The following is a 21,316-nucleotide window of genomic DNA, read 5'->3' as shown; positions in this document are numbered from 1 at the left end:
AGATTTAATTCTTTCGGGGTTTTACACCTAAGCTCTTTCCTGTCCCTCTCTTTTAGAGCTCTGGCTCTCTACAGCTCATTTTCAAAGACATCTCTATTTTTCATAATACTCAATATAAAGACTTAGGAGTATTATCATTAATAATAGCTATATATTCTGAGAAAATCATGGAGGCTTTTCTTCATGTTCAATCAATGTAGAATTTCAATGGATGAGAAGAATTTGACCTTCAAATGTAAATCAGGGGTGCTGTATCAGTTGGCTAGGGCTGCCATAACAAAATACCACAGACTAGGTGGCTTAAACAACAGAAACTTGTTTTCTCACAGTTCTGGTGGCTGGAAGTCCAGATCAAAGTGTCGACAGGGTTGGCTTCTGAGGCCTCCCTCCTTGGCTTGGAGGTGGCCAGCCTTCTTCTTCTTGCTGTGTCCTCATGCGGTCTTTTCCCACCCCAGAGTCTGTGTATCCACATTTTCTCTTATAAGGATTTCAATCAGATTGGATCAGGGCCCATTCTAAACCCCTCATTCTAACGTAATCATCTTTTCAAGACCTTATCTGCAAATACAGGCACATTCAGAGGTACTGGGGGTTAGGATTTCAACATATGAATTTTACAGGGACATGGTTTAGCTCCTAATAGGTGCTGAGATCGAATGGTCACTTGTTAAGTCCCCAGTTATTGTCAGATGACGTCTTTGCCCTTGACAGATGTGCTAATTGACCTATAATCTTTTAAAATTAAATTTAGGACACAGATTAAAGATTTATTTTATGATAGAATATGAGAAAAATTTTTACTTTATAGTCTCCACTTAGACAAGTTTTATAAGTTTTATATCGTATAACAGGATTTCCTGTGGGGGACACTTGGGAGGGGGTGTGTAAGTGGCACTTCATTTGTTTACTCTGTACATAGGTTTTTCTTTTCTTTTCTTTTCTTTTTGCCCTTAACATCTTTATCCGAGTATAATTGCTTTACAACCTTGTGTTAGTTCCTGCTGTATAACAAAGTGAATCAGCTATACGTATACGTGTACCCCCATATCCTCTCCCTCTTGCGTCTCCCTCCCACCCTCCCTGTCCCACCCCTCTAGGTGATCACAGAGCACCGAGCTGAGCTGCTTCCCACTAGCTATCTGTTTTACATTTGGTAGTGTATATATGTCAATGCTACTGTCTCACTTTGTCCCAGCTTACCCTTCCCCCTCCCCGTATCCTCAAGTCCATTCTCTACGTCTGCATCTTTATTCCTGTCCTGCCCCTAGGTTCATCAGGACCTTTTTTTTTTTTTTTTTTAGATTCCATATATATGTGTTAACATATGGTATTTGTTTTTCTCTTTCTGCCTTACTTCACTCTGTATGACAGACTCTAGGTCCATCCACCTCACTACAAATAACTCATTTTCATTCTTTTCTATGGCTAATATTCCATTGTATATATGTACCACATCTTCTTTATCCATTTATCTGTTGGTGGACACTTAGGTTGCTTCCATGTCTTGGCTATTGTAAATTAGAGCTTCAATGAACATTGTGGTGCGTGACTTTTTGAATTATGGTTTTCTCAGGGTATATGCCCAGTAGTGGGATTGCTGGGTCGTATGGTAGTTCTATTTTTAGTTTTTTTAAGGAACCTCCATACTGTTCTCCATAGTGGCTGTATCAATTTACATTCCCACCAACAGTGCAAGAGGGTTCCCTTTTCTCCACACCCTCTCCAGCATTTATTGTTTGTAGATTTTTTGATGATGGCCATTCTGACCAGTGTGAGGTGATACCTCATTGTAGTTTTGATTTGCATTTCTCTAATGATTAGTGATGCTGAGCATCCTTTCATGTGTTTGTTGGCAATCTGTATATATTCTTTGGAGAAATGTCTATTTAGGTCTTCTGCCCATTTTTGAATTGGGTTGTTTGATTTTTGGATGTTGAGCTGCATGAGCTGCTTGTATATTTTGGAGATTAATCCTTTGTCAGTTGCTTCGTTTGCAAATATTTTCTCCCATTCGGAGGGTTGTCTTTTCGTCTCGTTTATGGTTTCCTTTGCTGTGCAAAAGCTTTTAAGTTTCATTAGGTCCCATTTGTTTAGTTTTGTTTTGATTTCTATTTCTCTAGGAGGTGGGTCAAAAGGATCTTGCTGTGATTTATGTCATAGAGTGTTCTGCCTATGTTTTCCTCTAAGAGTTTGATAATGTCTGGGCTTACATTTAGGTCTTTAATCCATTTTGAGTTTATTTTTGTGTACGGTGTTTGGAAGTGTTCTAATTTCAGTCTTTTACATGTAGCTGTCTGTTTTCCCAGCACCACTTTATTGAAGAGGCTGTCTTTTCTCCATTGTATGTTCTTGCCTCCTTTGTCATAAATTAGGTGTCCATATGTGTGTGGGTTTATCTCTGGGCTGTCTATCCTTTTCCATTGATCTATATTTCTGTTTTTGTGCCAGTACCATACTGTCTTGATTACTGTAGCTTTGTAGTATAGTCTGAAGTCCGGGAGCCTGATTCCTCCAACTCCATTTTTCTTTCTCGAGATTGCTTTGGCTATTCGGGGTCTTTCGTGTTTCCATACAAGTTGTGAAATTTTTTTGTTCTAGTTCTGTGAAAAATGCCATTGGTAGTTTGATAGGGATTGCATTGAATCTGTAGATTGCTTTGAGTAGTAGAGTCATTTTCACAATGTTGATTCTTCCAATTCAAGAACATGGTATACCTCTTCATCTGTTTGTATCATCTTTAATTTCTTTCATCAGTGTCTTATAGTTTCCTGCATACAGGTATTTTGTCTCCTTAGGTAGGTTTATTCCTAGGCATTTTATTCTTTTTTGTTGCGGTGGTATATGGGAGTGTTTCCTTAATTTCTCTTCCAGATTTTTCATCATTAGTGTATAGGAATGCAAGAGATTTCTGTGCATTAATGTCGTATCCTGCTACTTTACCAAATTCATTGATTAGTTCTAGTAGTTTTCTGGTAGCATCTTTAGGATTCTCTGTGTGTAGTATCACATCATCGGCAAACAGTGACAGCTTTACTTTTTCTTTTCCGATTTGGATTCCCTTTATTTCTTTTTCTTCTCTGATTGCTGTGGCTAAAACTTCCAAAACTATGTTGAATAATAGTGGTGAGACTGGACAACCTTGTCTTGTTCCTGATATTAGAGGAAATGGTTTCAGTTTTTCACCATTGAGAACGATATTGGCTGTGGGTTTGTCATATATGGCCTTTATTATGTTGAGGTAAGTTCCCTCTATGCCTACTTTCTGGAGAGTTTTTATCATAAATGGGTGTTGAATTTTGTCAGAAGCTTTTTCTGCATCTATTGAGATTTTCATATGATTTTTTTATCCTTCAATTTGTTAATATGGTGTATCACATGGATTGGTTTGTGTATATTGAAGAATCCTTGCATTCTTGGGATAAACCCCACTTGATCATGGTGTATGATCCTTTTAATGTGCTGTTGGATTCTGTTTGCTAGTATCTTGTTGAGGATTTTTGCATCTGTGTTCATCAGAGATACCTTTTTTTGTGACATCTTTGTCTGCTTTTGGTATCAGAGTGATCGTGGCCTCATAGAATGAGTTTGGGAGTGTTCCTCCCTGAGTTTGGGAGTGTTCCTCCTCCCATGTATTTCTTCCAAAATACATTTTGGAAGAGCTTGAGAAGGATAGGTGTTAACTCTTTTGTAAATGTTTGATAGAATTCTCCTGTGAAGCCATCTGGTCCTGGGCTTTTGTTTCTTGGAAGATTTTTAATCACAGATTCAATTTCAGTGCTTGGGACTGGTCTGTTTATATTTTCTATTTCTTCCTGGTTCAGTCTAGGAAGGTTGTGCTTTTCTAAGAATTTGTCCATTTCTCCCAGGTTGTCCATTTTATTGGCATAGAGTTGCTTGTAGTAATCTCTCATGATCCTTTGTATTTCTGCAGTGTCAGTTGTTACTTCTTTTTCATTTCTAATTCTATTGATTTGAGTCTTCTCCCTTTGTTTTCTTGATGCGTCTGGCTAATGGTTTATCAATTTTGTTTATCTTCTCAAAGAACCAGCTTTTAGTTTTATTGATCTTTGCTCTTGTTTCCTCTATTTCTTTTTCATTTATTTCTGATCTGATCGTTATGATTTCTTTCCTTCTTTCCTTCTTTCTTTTCTTTCCTTCTTCCCTCCTTGGGGTTTTCTTTTGTTCTCTCTCTACTTGCTTTAGATATCAGGTTAGATTGCTTATTTTAGATTTCTCTTGTTTCTTGAGGTAGGATTGTATTGCTATAAACTTCCCTCTTAGAACTGCTTTTGCTGCATCCCATAGGTTTTGGGTCATTGTGTTTTTTTACTGTCATTTGTTTCTACGTATTTTTTGATTTCTTCAGTGATCTCGGTTATTTAGTAACATATTGTTTAGCCTCCATGTGTTTGTATTTTTTACATTTTTTTTCCTGTAATTGGTATCTAGTCTCATAGCGTTGTGGTCGGAAAAGATACTTGATACGATTTCAATTTTCTTAAATTTACCAGGGCTTGATTTGTACCCAAGATATGATCTATCCTGGAGAATGTTCCATGAGCACTTGAGAAGAAAGTGTATTCTGTTGTTTTGGGATGAAATGTCCTATAAATATCAATTAAGTCCATCTTGTTTAATGTGTCATTTAAAGTTTGTGTTTCCTTATTTATTTTCATTTTGCATGATCTGTCCATTGGTGAAAGTGGGGTGTTAAAGTCCCCTACTATTATTGTGTTACTGTCGACTTCCCCTTTTATGGCTGTTAGCGTTTGCCTTATGTATTGAGGTGCTCTTGTGTTGGGTGCATAAATATTTAAAATTGTTATATCTTCTTCTTGGATTGATCCCTTGATCGTTATGTAGTGTCCTTCTTTGTCTCTTGTAATAGTCTTTATTTTAAAGTCTCTATTTATTTTAAAGTCTCTATTTATTTTAAAGTCTCTATTTTATCTGATATGAATATTGCTACTCCAGCTTTCTTTTGGTTTCCATTTGCATGGAATATCTTTTTCCATCTCCTCACTTTCAGTCTGTTTGTGTCCCTGGGTCTGAAGTGGGTCTCTTGTAGGCAGCATATATTCAGGTCTTGTTTTTGTATTCATTCAGCCAGTCTATGTCTTTTTGTTGGAGCATTTAATCCATTTACATTTAAGGTAATTATCAATATGTATGTTTCTGTTACCATTTTCTTAGTTGTTTCGGGTTTGTTTTTGTGGGTCTTTTCCTTCTCTTGTGTTTCCTGCCTAGAGAAGTTCCTTTAGCATTTGTTGTAAAGCTGGTTTGGTGGTGCTGAATTCCCTTATCTTTTGCTTGTCTCTAAAGGTTTTAATTTCTCTGTTGAATCTGAATGAGATCCTTGCTGGGTAGAGTAATCTTGGTTGTAGGTTTTTCCCTTTTATCACTTTAGTTAAGTATGTCCTGCCACTCCCTTCTGGCTTGCAGAGTTTCTGCTGAAAGATCAGCTGTTAACCTTATAGGGATTCCCTTGTATGTTATTTGTTACTTTTCCCTTGCTGCTTTTAGTATTTTTTCTTTGTATTTAATTTTTGATAGTTTGATTGGTATGTGTCTTGGTGTGTTTCTCTTTGGGTTTATCCTGTATGGGACTCTCTGTGCTTCCTGGACTTGATTGACTATTTCCTTTCCCACGTTAGGGAAGTTTTCAACTATAATCTCTTCAAATATTTTCTCAGACCCTTTATTTTTCTCTTTTTCTTCTGGGACCCCTATGATTCGAATGCTGGTGCCTTTAATGTTGTCCCGAGGTCTCTGAGACTGTCCTCAATTCTTTTCATTCTTTTTTCTGCTCCCTGGCAGTTATTTCCACCATTTTGCCTTCCAGCTCACTTATCTGTTCTTCTGCCTCAGTTACTCTGCTATTGATTCCTTCTAGAGTATTTTTAATTTCAGTAATTGTGTTGTTCATTACTGTTTGTTTGCTCTAGTTCTTCTAGGTCCTTGTTAAATGTGTCTTGTATTTTCTCCATTCTGTTTCCAAAATTTTGGATTATCTTTACTATCATTATTTTGAATTCATTTTTTAGGTAGCTTGCCTGTTTCGTCTTCATTTATTTGGTCTTGTAGGTTTTACCTTGCTCCTTCATCTGTAACATTTTTTTGTCGTTTTTTTTTTTTTTTTTTTTTTGATGGGTGGTGCTGTATTCCTGTCTTACTGGTTGTTTGGACTGAGATGTCAAGCACTGGAGTTTGTAGGCAGTTGGATAGATCTGGGTCTTAGTGCTGAGATGAGGACCTCCGGGAGTCCTCACTCCAATTAATATCCCAGGGGTCTGAGTTTCTCTGTTAGTCCAGTGGTTTGGACTTGGAGCTCCCACCACAGGAGCTCAGGCCTGACCTCTGGCCTGGGAACCAAGATCTCACAAGCTTTGTGGCACGGTAAAGAAAAAAAAGGAAGGAAGAAAGAAAAAAAAGGTGCAGTACAATATCAAAGAATAAAAAAATAAAATTGGAAAGATAAAAGATATATTAGGAAAAATAAAACTATAATTGAAACAACTGCAACAAAGTAAAATAAAACCACAACAGAAAAAAGAAAAAAAAAAAGAAAAGGGGGGGCGAACGAGACAAAAGGATAGATCACTAACAAAGTATAAAGAATAAAATAAAACTAGAAAAATAGAAGATTTATTAGGAAAAATAAAAGAATCAACAACAATGAATCAACAAGGTGAAACAGAACCCCCATCTAAAAGAGGAAAAAACAACAATAAGAAAAAGAAGCCTTGGCTCTGAGGGCGGAGTACAGGTGGGGGTGGAATTTAGGCAGGGGCGGGGTTTAGGGTGGGGCGGGACCTAGGCGGGTTGGGGGGTGACGTTTGAGCATGGGGTGGGGCCTCTGCTTAGGGCGGAAGGGGAGAGGCAGCACGTGGAAAGGAGGGCCTCTGGAGTGTGGAGCTCCGGAGTCTGGAGGTAGGGCCCTGAGTGGGGTTGTGTGGGTGGGGCTTGGTCCCAGCACCTTGGAGGGAGTCTCAGAGGGGGTCTCCGAGTGTAGGGGCGGGGCTTGGGCTCTGCACAGCAGGAGGGAGGCTGGGAGGGCAGAGGATTAGGCCCGGGAGCCCAACAGGCTCCCTGGTGCCTAAGTGGACAGGGAAAGTGCTGGCCCCGTTCCCTTCCGTTCCTTCGCACCCCTCCCCACCATCTCCCCTGGGATCTCCCCTGTTGCTGCTGGACCCCTAACCGTGCATGGGTGGGTCCCGCCGGGTGTAGGAACTCCTCCTCTCCCCCAGCTGCCCCTCAGGGGTGCTGGTCCTGGAGGTCTGGCCTTTACTTTTGCTCCCCCTTCCCTCCCTCCCATTCCCTCGGGACCCTCGCAGCTGAAGGAGGCCTCGGTGGGCACAGGATCAGGCCCGGGTCTCATCAGGCTTCTGGGCAGGGGAAACCTGGCCACTCTCCCTTTTGATTCTCTGCCCTCCCAGTGGTCCCCCAATTTCCCCCTTCAGGTGTGGGATCCCTTCCCCTCCCCCAGCCGCCCCTCAGGGGCACCAGTCCCCTCCTGCCTCCACTTCTCCTCCCTCTTCACTCCCCCCATGCCCCATGTCCTACCCAGTTGTTGGGGGTTCGTCCTGTCCCCTTAGGTGTCTGTGGTCCCCCACTGGTGCCTGGTAGGTGCCCTAGTTGTTCAGAGACACGAATTCCACGTCCTCCTAGTACACCATCTTGACTCCGCCCCCTGTACCTTTGTGTGAGACTTTATTGCAAGGACCGTGTGTGTGTGTGTGTGTGTGTGTGTGTGTGTGTGTGTGTATATATATATATATATATATATAGAACTAAGTGAAAAAGGAGAAAGCTTCTATATGTTTGCCCTAATTACTGTTTAGCAAAGTGTAGTGATTTTTATATGTTAATCTTAGAACCTTTAAAAGAGACAGCAGGAGTTGGCACTCAGAGATAAGGAATCTGAAGCTAACTGAAGGTTTTCTTATTTTGATTTCTAAGACAACTACCAAATAAATGAACATGATGAAAAATGATGAGTTAAAACATAAAAGTTGTTTTTATGTCAACAATAAATTATTAATAGTAACCCTTATTAAGGATTTACTTTGTGTCAGGCCTTGTTCACAGTTATTTGTGTTAACTCACTCAGTCTCACCACAGCCCTGTTGGGAGCTATTCTTATTTTCCCATTTCACAGATGGTCCCCGAGGCACAGAAAGGCTCGGTGGTCTCCCCATGCTTACTCGCCTGGTAGCTGGTGGAGCTTAGGTGGGAACCAGGCCATCAGCCTTTCAGCATCTGTGTCCAGTCACTGTGCCCCACGGCCTCTCTGATAAGCAGCTCAGCTGCCCAGAAACAGCGTTCCCAGAAACACCGTTCCTCTCAGCAGTCACTTGACAGTGTTACGTGGTTTGGGGAAGGTTTTGTTTTGTTTTGTTTTTTGCAGCATGCGGGCCTCTCACTGCTGTGGCCTCTCCCGTTGCGGAGCATAGGCTCCGGACACGCAGGCCCAGCAGCCATGGCTCACGGGCCCAGCCGCTACGCGGCATGCAGGACCCTCCCGGACTGGGGCACGAACCCGTGTCCCCTGCATCGGCAGGCGGACTCTCAACCACTGCGCCACCAGGGAAGCCCCTGTTTTGGTTTTTTGGGGGGGCTCATGATAGCAAAATAAGCAAATGTATTAATGGCCTACATCAATCCCCAATGATTTCTTTAAGATCAATAGAAAAGCAAACGGAAAATGGTTTTGCTTAAAGTTAGAGGATCCTCTGAGTATAAGAATTTGAGTCATCTACTGAAAGGTTCTTTTTATGCCTAAGTGCGATCTGGTTATGCTATCATTTTATGAGAGCTAAGTGGATTTTTCAGTTCCGTCAAAGCTAGGATGAAAGAGCTGAATTAACAGCTTAGCATGTGAATTCAGACACTCCTGGGTTCCTCACTGGTCTCCGCAGCCAGCCAGCTTGTGCTCCCCCTTCTTGGCCGTGAGGTCGGGTCTGCCTCCAGGACTTCCCGTGTGGACTCGACGAGAGCAGGCGTGTCCGGTGTCCTGGGTGGCACGGGCACAGAGAGCGTACTGTGCGGCTCGGCTTCTAGTGGCATTTGGACGCCTATCGAGCTTATTTTGGTGAAGAAACTCATGTTCACTTGTCCGGGTTTCCTATTCTGCCTGGAGTTTCATGGCTGTTTTGTCCAAGTTGAAGAGAGCAGCAGCGGTATGAGCTGACGCAGGGGTGAGGCTGGCTGGAGCTGGACCCGCTCCGCCTCCTTAGCTGTCAGACCCTGGCAGGTGACTCCACTTTCCTGACCCTCCCCCTCCTCCTCGTGGGGAGAATCATACCCACCTCAGAGAGGCCGGGCGAGGGTTAGTTAGGTCACGTGTCGAGTGCTGGCTTTTCTTGAGACCACTTATTTAAAGATATGAAAAATCTTGTTTTGTGATGTCATTCTGCTAAATTATTAAGTTGCCTAAAAATACCAATTAATAAATTTTAGAGTCCATTTTTCCTATATTTACCTTAAAATGCCATTTTTATTCTGTTGTAGGTGCTGGAGATCAGAATTTATTTACCTCTATTTATCCGACGCTCTCCCAGCAGCTTCCAAGAGAACCAATGGAATGGAGAAGGTATGGTGCCTCTGGTTTTCGCTGCATCTCCCTCCTCGTTTTGTAGGCATTTGTGTGAGCAAGTGAAGTAGTAAGAGTTAAAGGCTAAGTTCTCAGGAAACTGAGTGGAGCCACGTAATTGTGGACCTTCTTCTCTAAGGAATGTGTTGATTTTCTTGACAAGACATAGGATGGTAGAAATGGGACACTTCTTCTGAGCTGAAGGCCCACTTTTGTAGGAATGGTTTCTGATTCCTCATGGCATTTTGGAAAGGAGACGCACACTCCGATTCCACATTAGAGCATGTGCCTCTGTCTGCTGTCTTATGAGACCTTCTCTCTGCCCTGAGCTCCTGGCTCTTCTCTTAAGGGTGAGAAAGTGCACAGAAAGATGTTACTTAAAAATTATGAAGGAGGGGCTTCCTTGGTGGCACAGTGGTTAAGAATCCGCCTGCCAATGTAGGGGACACGGGCTCGAGCCCTGGCCCGGGAAGATCCCACATGCCAAGGAGCAACTAAACCCGTGCGCCACAACTACTGAGCCTGCGCTCTAGAGCTCGCGTGCCACAACTACTGAGCCTGCGTGCCACAACTATTGAAGTCCACACACCTAGAGCCCATGCTCTGCAACAAGAGAAGCCACTGCAATGAGAAGCCCGCACACTGCAATGAAGAGTAGTCCCTGCTCGCCGCAGCTAGAGAAAGCCCGCGCGCAGCAACGAAGACCCAACACAGCCAAAAATAAAAATTAAAAATAAATAAATTTATTAAAAAAAATTAGGAGGGAAACCAGATCAATCCTCCCGTTTGCCCTATTGTTTGTAATTGTTCCTCTAATGACTTGTCCTGAGGAAATAATTGACTTTGAATTATCTTACTGGAAGACTAATTTCTGGTAAGATTAGATATTATTTGTAGAAAATGTTTGGATTGTGACTTGTTAATACTGGTAATCTGATTTTAACCAAGGTGTATGAAGAATTTCCTGTTGTTACTCATGTTCATGTAATTCTGATTCTTGCTATGTTATTCCTTTCTGATCACCAGTTTGTAATCTACTCACTTGAAGAGTTAACATTCTAGATGACTTACCCGGGCTCTCTATTGAATCTAGTCTAATTTTTGTGCCCGATTATAGTGTTACAAGGAATGTATTTAATTACCTACATGTAATATGAAGAGTGTACAGAATGTGGGAGAATTCTCTTACAGAAAAATTATTCAACGTCTCAAGAGGCCCAGTGCTGTGAATGAGAGAAAATAGTCCAGCAAACGGAAGAGTTTAAAACCTGAAGAAATGGAGTAATCTGTAAAGGGTTTCCAATAGTATACGTTATTTAAACATTCAGAAAGATAGAAGAAACAGGAAAGGGGGTTATGAGGAAAAAAATGAAATAGAGACACTGCATAGATTTAACACGTATTTTCATCTCTTCACCTTCTTGAAAACTAAATGAGAAAAGAGAACGAGAAATGTTCAAGGACAGAGGAGGGCAGAAGTGGCAGCAGCAGAGATGTGGACGCCTCTCTGGGAGAAGGAGGATGGACAGAGGAATAGGAGGGAAAGCTGAGCCCTTGTGTCTGCAGAGGTGGCTCCCTGAGAAGCAGGCGAGTCCCTGACAGGTGATAGGGCCCAGGGCCCAGGACCTTGGTAGGCGAGGGGTAGAAAGGGTGACAGAAGGCCTGGGCAGGGTTCCCTCTGCCGTGGTGTGTGTGTGTGTGTGTGTGTGTGTGTGTGTGTGTGTGTGTGTGTGTGTGTGTGTGTGTGTGTGTAAAGCTCTTTAGTACTACTTGACATGTTAAAGTGTATATATATTTACTTTGATAAAATTTTAAGTTAATTGATTAGATCTTGGGAGGAAAAGGTTGAAGCAGAAACTTTACTTGATGCAGTGAACTGCTGTGTAGCTGAAAAGCAAAGTAGTGAGTTGGGAGATTGCGCTTGGAAACTCGAGTTGAATGCTGAGAGCTGAAGTTGGAGGCGTGAAAGGAAAGCTGAGCTGCGAAGGCCAAGTCCAGAAGTTTCAATGTCCTGTAGAAGATGTTTCAGAAGGAGAGTATAGAGAGGGTGGAGGACAGGCGATACTTGGAGAACTGGCGTCAAAATTCTCCCAGCAGTGAGTTCGGAGATTGCAGGGGCCGCTGAATGTCAAGCAGAATGAAAACAAAACAAAGCAAACAAAAAGCCACGCCAAGCAACTGGGAGAAAAGAAAAACCGCATTTGCAGTCTCTAACAGCATCTAAAGTGTAGCGTAAAATACAGGGCCTTAAGCAGGGCCTTGAGGGCAAGTACCTCTGAATCTAGAGTTCTGCATTGCTCATACTCATACTAGCAGGACGACTGCCTCAGCCTCCCCCAGGCCTTGGGAGAGACAGGATGCCAGCTGGGCCCAGGATGGCCGGGGGCCCTGATCTGCCACTCTGGCCGCGTGGCGCCACACGTGTTCTCTCCAGGGTGCTGTTCACGTCGTATATTTGCTGCTTGCCACCGGATGGAGATCATTGGGAAACATTTTCAGACATGTATGATCAGAAACTGTGCTACTCTCTGTGAAATAATTAAGGCATGTATCTCAAGAAAAAATGAACCATGAATTCACAGGATAAAGGAAGCAGCGGCCAGCAAGCAAGTCATAAGTGCTGTGCTACATTGTGGTGTCAGTGCTTTTACGAATCAAACGATCTAAAATGTCAGATTGTGGAGGAAAGCAGAGAGCAGACAGTGCACTAGCTTTGTCTTGTTCAAGGAGAGGCAGACGTTTACTGCAGTCTTTGAGAGGGAAATGTAAGTTCATGCATGTTAAAAATTAAAATGTAACCAACAGCAGAAAAGAAATAGATGGTTAAGCTTTCAAACTAACAGAGAAAAAGGATGGAAAAAGAAAACTTGATTAATCTCTCAAAGGATAGAAAAAAATAGCCTGAAATAGAAAATCCACAAGTTCAAGCATAATCACATTAAATTTGGTTGGTTTCAGCTTATTAATCACCGACACTCCTTAGATTGGATAAAAAGTACAAAATCCAGCTATAGATATTTAAAAGAGATAGAACTACTAGAGGTGAAGAATAGAGGTATGGAGAAAAGATGTATGTAGCATAATTTATTTCTACAAGTACAATAAAAACAGCACCCATGCCCTCTGATAGCCGTAGATTAGATGAGCGCAGCTTGTGGGATTGCTCTGTGTGTCCTTTGTTCTTGGGTTGAGAAAACATGGAGGAGGGTGGTTACCACTTTTATTTATGCTATGTGAACGAAACCTGTTCTTTTTCACCAGACAGTTCTCTTTTTTGGATAATACGGGTTGTCACAAAAGTATTAGAGCAGTTTAAAACTTTGATAGCTTCACACAGCACTTCTGACAATTGGGAGACTCTTTTCTTCTTTTATAGTGACTGTAGGTTAACATCCATTTTTCCCAGAAGTCGGTGTTGCAAGCAAAGTAAAGCCGACAGATTTACGGGAGCCTTGACATGTCCATGTGGGCTGTGTTTAAACTAAGTTACGGCGTCTTTTCGGATAGCATATGTAATTGCTACAGTTCAGGCTTAGTGCCCTATCTGTACTTCTGAACTCATAGATGTGATTAAATTGTTGTTGTCCTTTTCTCCTTTTCTTTCTGCTAAACATTCTCATTTTTCTCAGTGACTTGTTAAAAATTGTTTATAGGTCCTATGGCCGAGCTCCAAAGATGATTCACCTGGAATCTAACTTTGTTCAATTCAAAGAGGAGCTCCTGCCCAAAGAAGGAAACAAGGCTCTGCTCACATTCCCCTTTCTTCATATTTACTGGACGGAATGCTGTGTAAGTATTCATTTAAAGGGAAAAGTTACAAGAACGTGTCTTGGAATGGGGTTAAGATTCAGAGGTCTGGGTTTTGCTAAGACAGCTATACTTTTTGAAATTTACTTTCTAATTTTAATTTTTTGGTAGTCTTCTCTTTTCTCCATCCTTCAGCCAAGGATGTGGCTTTGCCGTGGCCTATTTTCTGCTCTGGCCCAGCGCGGGGCACTTGTGGTGATCACCAAATATATAGTCTTACTTGTGTTTCCAGTTCTTGTGAGCCATCTCACTGTAGCCTAGTGGGCACTAGGTCTTTTTAATATTTACTTTCAGCTTTGTTTTCATAACACCCTGTACTCAGCTTTGTTTTCATAACACCCTGTACTCACCATCACGACAGTTACTGTACTTACAAATCCTTGTTTGTCTCTGGTTCTGGTTTGCGGGCTCTCTGGGGGCAGGGGACTGTGTCTCCTAACTCATGATCCGTGTCTGGTGCAGGAGGCGCTCTGGGACGCCCATCGAGTGAGGGGACGCTGCAGCTGCGGGCACTGTGGCCTTCACTCGTACTTGGCAGTTCTGTGTTTGTGAACCCATTCTTGATGGAATTATTGTTTCATGAACGAATAGAAAATTCTGTGGGTCATTTCTTCCTGTCTGTTTGACTCTAATAAAACAAGCATTTAGCAGTATACAAAATATGTAAATCGTTACATGCTGTGACATTTTAACTTGAAACTGAGGATGCAGAAGTAGTTTTTCTAGTTTTAATGAGAAAGGACTCAAAGCTCACGCCTGTTCTCCCCTTCACCCCGTGCACCTTTTGCCTTTGCTGACTTTGCTTTGTAGCCTGTCCCAGTGGAGTCACATGGGATGTGCTTCCTCCCGAGAACAAGTGTGATAGCACATGTGAGATGCTGTCCACCAGGGGAGCTCGTTGGAGACTTGGTGCCCAGGGTTTTTATTGGACCAGGCACATAGGCAGCCTCCGCCTGACACACAGCAAAACTCCAGGGGTGGCTAGACTCCTGGGGGAATGCAGATGTTCATCATAAGCCATGTTGTCTGCACAGTTTATGCCCAGGGAGGCACCCCTATCACACAGTCACGGGAACCCCTCCGAAATCCAGACCAGATTTAGCCCCCAGTGATGATTCTTCCTGCACCAGTCATTACCAAGGCTTGCACATACCACTTCCCCCCAGTTTATCAGTCAGCGCTCTACTCTAGGGAAGAGCCTGTGTGGGCTTCTGTTTTATTTAGTGCTTTATAGTCAATTATCCTTACTTATTTTGGTGTTCAAGTTGTCCCGGATTTGGCCAGCGAGAGTCACTTCAAGCTGGCTCCTATGCCTTTTGAGCACTTCCTAGCTTTCTGGTACAGCAAGGTGTTCTGGGTTCTTGTCCCTTTGCTACCCTTGTGCTGGAATCAGCCATTTTTTCACAGGGCCCTGGTTCCCTGGCACTGTGGGAGGGTCCCCGCTTCTATGCCTTTTGACTACACAGGGCTAGGGAAGCGTGTGTCTTAGAAATCATGAGTTGATACTGATGCCTCTGATTTTAGCCTCTAACCCCACAGGGCTCTTTCTTGCCTTACCCTGTTCCGTGTTTATGTCTACCCTGGCTCTGACGCATCAACACATTCCCTCACCTGCTCAGTCCTGCAATATGCATAGCATAGTTTCAGAATTGCTACACCTGTACTACAGCCAGAAACCAACCTGCTATGAAGAGTGCAGACTTTGTTTGCAGTTCGTGCTTTCCCTAGACTGACAGTCCGCATTCGTACCTGGTCGGGCTGGTCCTCTCTCGGGGGTCATTCTCTTCAGTGTTTGCCTAGTTGCTCTGGCATGTTTATTTTTCCACATGGATTTTAGTATCAAAATACTTTTCTAAGTATTTTACTTTTTAGTTGCTATTGTCAACGGGGTTTTCTCTCCCATTATATCTTCTAGTTGGTTTTTTTCATGTTAACCTTGCTGAATTCTTTTATTGTTTGAGTTAGTTTTATCATTGGTTCTCTAGGCCCCAAAGTCTAGGGTTTTCCAGATATCCTATCCTGTCACCTGCAGAGTCTTGTTTCTTCCTTTTCAATTCTTATGCCTCAAATTGCTTTTCCTGTTGTAAGACATTGTCTAGTAGCAGTGGAGACAGTGGGTATCTTTTCCTTGTTCCTGACTTCAGTGGGAATGCCTGTGGTGTCTCCCCACAGTAGGGCGCTGGCTATAGGAATAAGGTTAATTTGAGTGAGTGTGTGAAGGAACTTCCATCCGTTCCTATTTTCTCGAGGGTTTTTATTAGGAATACACTGTTGAATCCTGTTAAAGCCTTTCTCATACCTGGTGGAGATAATCATGATTTTTCCCACTTATATCTACTAATTTGTTGAATTACATTAATGGGTTTCTAATTATTGAACCATACTTGCATTCCTTGTATATTCCACTTGGTCAGAGTATTATTTTCTTAATGTGGTATTGGCGGCTGTTCACATTATTTAGGAGTTTTTGCATGTATCAATATATTCACAGGTGATTGGTCTATAACTTTTTTTTCTGCTGTGTTTATCAGGTTTAGGTATCAATGTTATACTTGATTCATAAAAATAACTTGGAAGTTTTTGTTTGTTTTCTCTATCTGAAACAATTTACGTAGCACTAGTACTATCTGGTCTCTAGGGTTTGCTAGAGTTCTCCTGAGAAACCATCTGGACCTGGTACTTTCTTGTGGAATAGTTCCTTGATCACTTTCTCTGTCCCTTCCATGGAAATTGATCTGTTTCAGCCATTTGTCAATTTTGATAAACTATATTTTTCTTAGAAATTATACATTTCAGTTTAAAAATTTTTTTTCATTGAGGTGTATGAAGTGGTCTTTTTTCAACTTTTAAAATATGCTCTGGGGCTTCCCTGGTGGCACAGTGGTTGGGAGTCCGCCTGCCGATGCAGGGCACACGGGTTCGTGCCCCGGTCTGGGAGGATCCTACATGCCGCGGAGCGGCTGGGCCTGTGAGCCATGGCCGCTGAGCCTGCGCGTCCAGAGCCTGTGCTCCGCAACGGGAGAGGCCACAGCAGTGAGAGGCCCGCGTACCGCAAAAAAAAAAAAAAAAAAAAAAAAAAGCTCTTTGTCAATAGTTATTTCCCCATCGTTATTTCTTATTTTGTGTATTTGTGTTTTTTTCCTTTCTTCCTTGATTAAATTAGTTGTTTCTTCCCCCCCCCCTCAGAGAAACAGGAGTTTTATTTATTAATCTGATATACTATTAGCATGTTTTCTATCTCATTAACTTCTGCTTCCATTTTTATTATTTCCTTCCTTTTGTTTTCTTATAGTTTACTTTGTTCTTTTCCTAGTTTTTTAAGTTGGGAATGTATTTATTTTCATTCTAAACTTTTTTAGTGATATAGGTCTTTAAAGATGTAAATTTAAATATATTCCCGTGTTCTGTTACTATTTTTCAGAAATTCTCTATTTTCTGTTTGTATCGCTCAATAGTTTAACAGAAAGTTTTTTAATCTCCAGAAGGAAGTTTAAAAATTTTTTCACATTAACATTTCTAATTTTATTGCATTGTGATTAGAGTGGTGTTTTAAATATTTTCTGCTATCAGGAAAATTTTTTTTCTTTGTGACCTAATAAAGTCTTTGTGGATGTTCCATGTGTGCTTGAGAATGTATTTTCTTTGTTTTTAGATTGTAATATTAAATATGTACCCATAAGAGCTTGTACTGATTATGTTGTTGAGGTCATTTATATTTTGTTTTGTCCACTTGATCTATCTTTAACTGACAGTGGTATGTTAAAGTCTTCTATTATTAGAATGTTTCTATTTCTCCTGCATCTTCTGTAGTTCTGTTTTATATAGGTAGTTGATGTATTATTTAGTGCATGAATATTAATAACTATTATAATCTTTATGGAGTGAAATATGTCATCAAAAACATGGTTTCTGAGTAGTGTTTCATGTTTAGGAAGGCCTTGTCTATCTGAAGATAGTAACTGATTTTCTCCTATGTTTTCTTTTAATATTTTTATAATTGTGTTTTATATTTGGATCTGTATAGCTTCAAGTTATTTTTGTATATGATAGGAGCAATGTGGCTTCAGTGTCTAATTTGTTGTCTAAATGGGGAGCAACTTGACCTAATATCATTTCATAATAGTCTACCTTTTCCCCACTTACTGAAAATGTCAACTTTAATTAATTAATTTTTATTTATTTATTTATATTTTTTGGCTGCATTGGGTCTTCGTTGCTGCACGCAGGCTTTCTCTACTTGTGGCGAGCAGGGGCTGCTCTTCATCGGGTTGCACTGGCTTCTCATTGTGGTGGCTTCTCTTGTGTGGAGCACGGGCTCTAGGCACGCTGGCTCAGTAGTTGTGGCACACGGGCTTAATTGCTCCGCTGATGTGAGATCTTCCCAGACCAGGGATCAAACCCATGTCCCCTGCATTGGCAGGCAGATTCTTTTTTTTTTTGCGGTACGCGGGCCTCTCACTGCCGCGGCCTCCCCCGTTGCGGAGCACAGGCTCCGGACGCTCAGGCTCAGTGGCCATGGCTCATGGGCCCAGCCGCTCCGCGGCATGTGGGATCTTCCCGGACCGGGGCACAAACCCGTGTCCCCGCATCGGCAGGTGGACTCTCAACCACTGCGCCACCAGGGAAGCCCCTGGCAGGCAGATTCTTAACCACTGTACCACCAGGGAAGTCCCATCACCTTTATTTTAAAGCAGTATCCTTTATGCACAATATTCTGGACACATCAGTTCTGTTGATCATTGTCTGTTCTATGCCTGGACGAGACTTTTAATTACATTTAATTACATTTTTATAATATGTATTGATATCTGTTCTTTTAAAATAAATCTCTTGGCTAGCATGCATTTTCTCTTTCATATGAATTTTAGAATCCGATTGTTAGGTGTACAGATTTTATTTTCCAAAAATGTCTGTACTGGTATCTCCCATCACACGTGTTCTTCTCTGCACAGCAGTGACATTCCTGCCATGAGAGCCTGGGTCTGTGTTTCCTCCAATTGAATCTGGGTGGGTCTGACTGGCAGAAGGGAAGCTATGACTCTTGAGACTGTCCTAAAAGGGACTATATCTTTTGCTGCGTCCTCTTGGGATGCTTGCTGTCAGATCCCAGCCACCATTCTCAGAGGATGTCAGTGCCCCTGTGGGAAGGCCATTTGGAGGTGTGCACTCCCAGCCCCAGCAGATGCTGTCAACAAGCTAGTGTCCATCAGCAGACATGTCATTGCCTTCTCTCTCCTAGCCTTCCAGTGCCACAGCTGACACCATGTGGGGCAGACGAGCTGTCCACCAAATCTCCAGGGTGCAGGTCTGTGAGCAAATCTTCTGGACCACTGCGTATTGTAGTGGTTCGTTACAAAGCCATAGGTAACTGGAACAGTGACTGAAAAGAAAAACACAAAAGACTGAGGTGTTTTGATTGGGATTGTCTTGGAAAAGTTACACGTTCATCTGAGAAGAATTGTAATGATCATGAATCTTCTCCTCCGGGAACCTGGTTTGTTTCTCCATTCTTTATGGCTTTTTTATGTTTTCGTAACGTGTCATAATGTTTTTCATAAAAGTCTTGCATTTTTTTGCTAGGTGTAGTTTTTGTGGGCATTATGGATGATGGTGTTTTGTTTTCCTTAAACTTGTTTTCTAGTAGGGAGCCTGTGGGGTTTTTTTGTTTTGTTTATTTTTGTTTGTTTTGTTTTTGGTTTTGGTTTTTTGTGGTACGCGGGCCTCTCACTGCTGTGGCCTCTCCCATTGCGGAGCACAGGCTCCGGACGCACAGGCTCAGTGGCCATGGCTCACAGGCCCAGCCGCTCTGCGGCATGTGGGATCCTCCCGGACCAGGGCATGAACCTGTGTCCCCTGCATCAGCAGGCGGACTCTCAACCACTGCACCACCAGGTAAGCCCTTTTGTTTTGTTTTATTGATAGTTTTTTAAAATTTTAATTTTAATTACTTAATTAATTAATTTTTTTGGCCGGGTTGGATATTTGTTTCTGCGCGCAAACTTTCTCTAGTTGCGGGAGCAGGGGCTACTCTTCGTTGCAGTGCGTGGGCTTCAGTAGTTGTGGCACACAGGCTCAGTAGTTGTGGCTCGAGAGCTCTAGAGCACAGGCTCAGTAGTTGTGGCGCATGGGCTTAGTTGCTCCATGGCATGTGGGATCTTCCCGGACCAGGGCTCGAACCTGTGTCCCCTGCATTGGCAGGCAGATTCTTAACCACTGCGCCACCTGGGAAGTTCCTATTGATAGTTTTGATTACCATCTGTTAAGAAAATTTTTTGGAGCAAGTTGACAATGTTTAGGAGTTTAGATTTAAAAGTAAAACTTTGTTATGTTATTCCACTAGTTGCTTTATGGTTTATAGCAGCGGTCCCCAACCTTTTTGGCACCAGGGACCGGTTTTGTTGAAAACAGTTTTTCCAAGGACCGGGGGTGGGGTGGGGGGATAGTTCAGGTGGTGATGCGAGTGGTGGGGAGTGGCAGACAAAGCTTCTCTCGCTCGCCCGTCGCTCACCTCCTGCTGTGTGGTCCGGTTCTTAATAGGCGCGGACCGGTACCAGTCCTTGGCCTGGGGGGTTGGGCAACTCTGTTTTATAGTATACACTATAAGTTACACCTCTTTCCTTCAAGTCATATTATACTACTTGAGACATAGTTCCTTCCCTTTCCATACTTGTAACTCCCTTCTCCGGCTTGGAGAAGCCAGGCACTCATTATCCTCCAGATGTTTGCTTATTGGAATCATCGCTGCCTGTGAACCTTCTCCTGTCACTGCTGTCCTGCTGCCCTGTGGCGTGGGTGCCCCCCCGCTCTGGGGCTGATGCTCTGCTGGATCACCCCCTCCCCACCTCATGTGACCCATGACCCGCCTCGGAGGCCCTGTTTGCCCTGCTTGTCCTGGGACACCCCAAGCCAGCCCTCAGTCCTTCGTCATCTGCGCTGTGATGCCCTCCTCACCTGGCTTGACTCTGGTGCCGAGGCGGCTGCTCCCCACTAGGACCCCCTCGTCCCCCTTCCTTCCCTGTGATGGCGTCTTCCTCTCTTGGCTGTGGTTTCCTGAGAGACCCTTAACCTCAGTGGCTCAGCTTGGGTTCCTCTTCTGCAAAGTCAGTGAGTCTTTTTAGGAATGTTTGCTGTTTGCTCACCGTCGTGAGTGATGGACTGGGTTCTGTCCTCCCGATTCCGCCAGAACTTTGGGGGATTCTGTCCAGCCGGCCGCTCAGCGAGGCCTCTTCCCGAGAGTCCCCGCAAGCTGCCCCAGAATGTCCCCAGGAGAGGGGCTGGTGTCCCCTTGGGGTGCGGCCACCTCTCCTCAGTGTGGATTCTGGTGAAGGGTGCCCTGAACTGGCCCCGGGACGGCCTTGGAGCTTGTCGGGGCTCCTCACCGCCCCTTGTCCGCCCTGCGATTTGTGTCTGCGCCTTGATTTTAAAGCTGCCGGCCTCTGTGGCTGCAGCCCCCTGGCCTTTTGGTTTCACTTTCCAGGCGTCATGCATCTGGGTCGACAGACACCAGCATTGTAAAATCTAAGCTTCCAGTCCTAGGCACTGCCGTTACATGGAAAATATGCAGTGTATGTGTATGTTGTTGTTGGATATTAATTCACAGAGATGAGATTTTTGCAGGATGGTTTTCCTTTTAATTTTCAACCCAGAGATCTTTTTCAGATTGTACTTATTTCAAATTTAAACTGAGGACATAGCAGTTTTAAAAATTTTTAAGTACTGCCTTTTGGAACTTTTCACTTATTAATTAAACAAAAGGAGGGACTTGATACAGAATTTGAGATTTAACTCATTCATGGATCAATCACGAGTGTTACTCGAGAGAGACTAAAAAATCCAGAGAAAATATAAGCAGGATAGTAAGGAATCTTTCTGTTAAAAGAGGGGAAAGCATGTATTTAGACAGTAGCTGCTAAGTAT

The 21,316-nt window shown here is 42.8% G+C and overlaps 1 protein-coding gene across 2 annotated transcripts in view; it reads left to right on the top strand.

Moving 5' to 3' along the window:
* TRAPPC10 (trafficking protein particle complex subunit 10) overlaps positions 1-21,316 on the top strand; it is an 86,892-nt gene that overhangs the window by 18,992 nt on the left and 46,584 nt on the right. For both annotated transcript variants that reach the window (XM_082840183.1, XM_082840184.1), the window contains exons 2-3: positions 9,511-9,592; positions 13,246-13,381. In XM_082840183.1, coding sequence (XP_082696309.1) covers positions 9,511-9,592; positions 13,246-13,381 — 218 coding nt within the window. The remainder of the gene's footprint in view (positions 1-9,510; positions 9,593-13,245; positions 13,382-21,316) is intronic.

This window comes from Leucopleurus acutus, assembly GCF_964270905.1.
Source record: "Leucopleurus acutus genome assembly, chromosome: 5".
NCBI lineage: Eukaryota > Metazoa > Chordata > Mammalia > Artiodactyla > Delphinidae > Leucopleurus > Leucopleurus acutus.
Note: the sequence above shows the minus strand (reverse complement) of the source record. Positions and strands in the feature narration are given on the sequence as shown.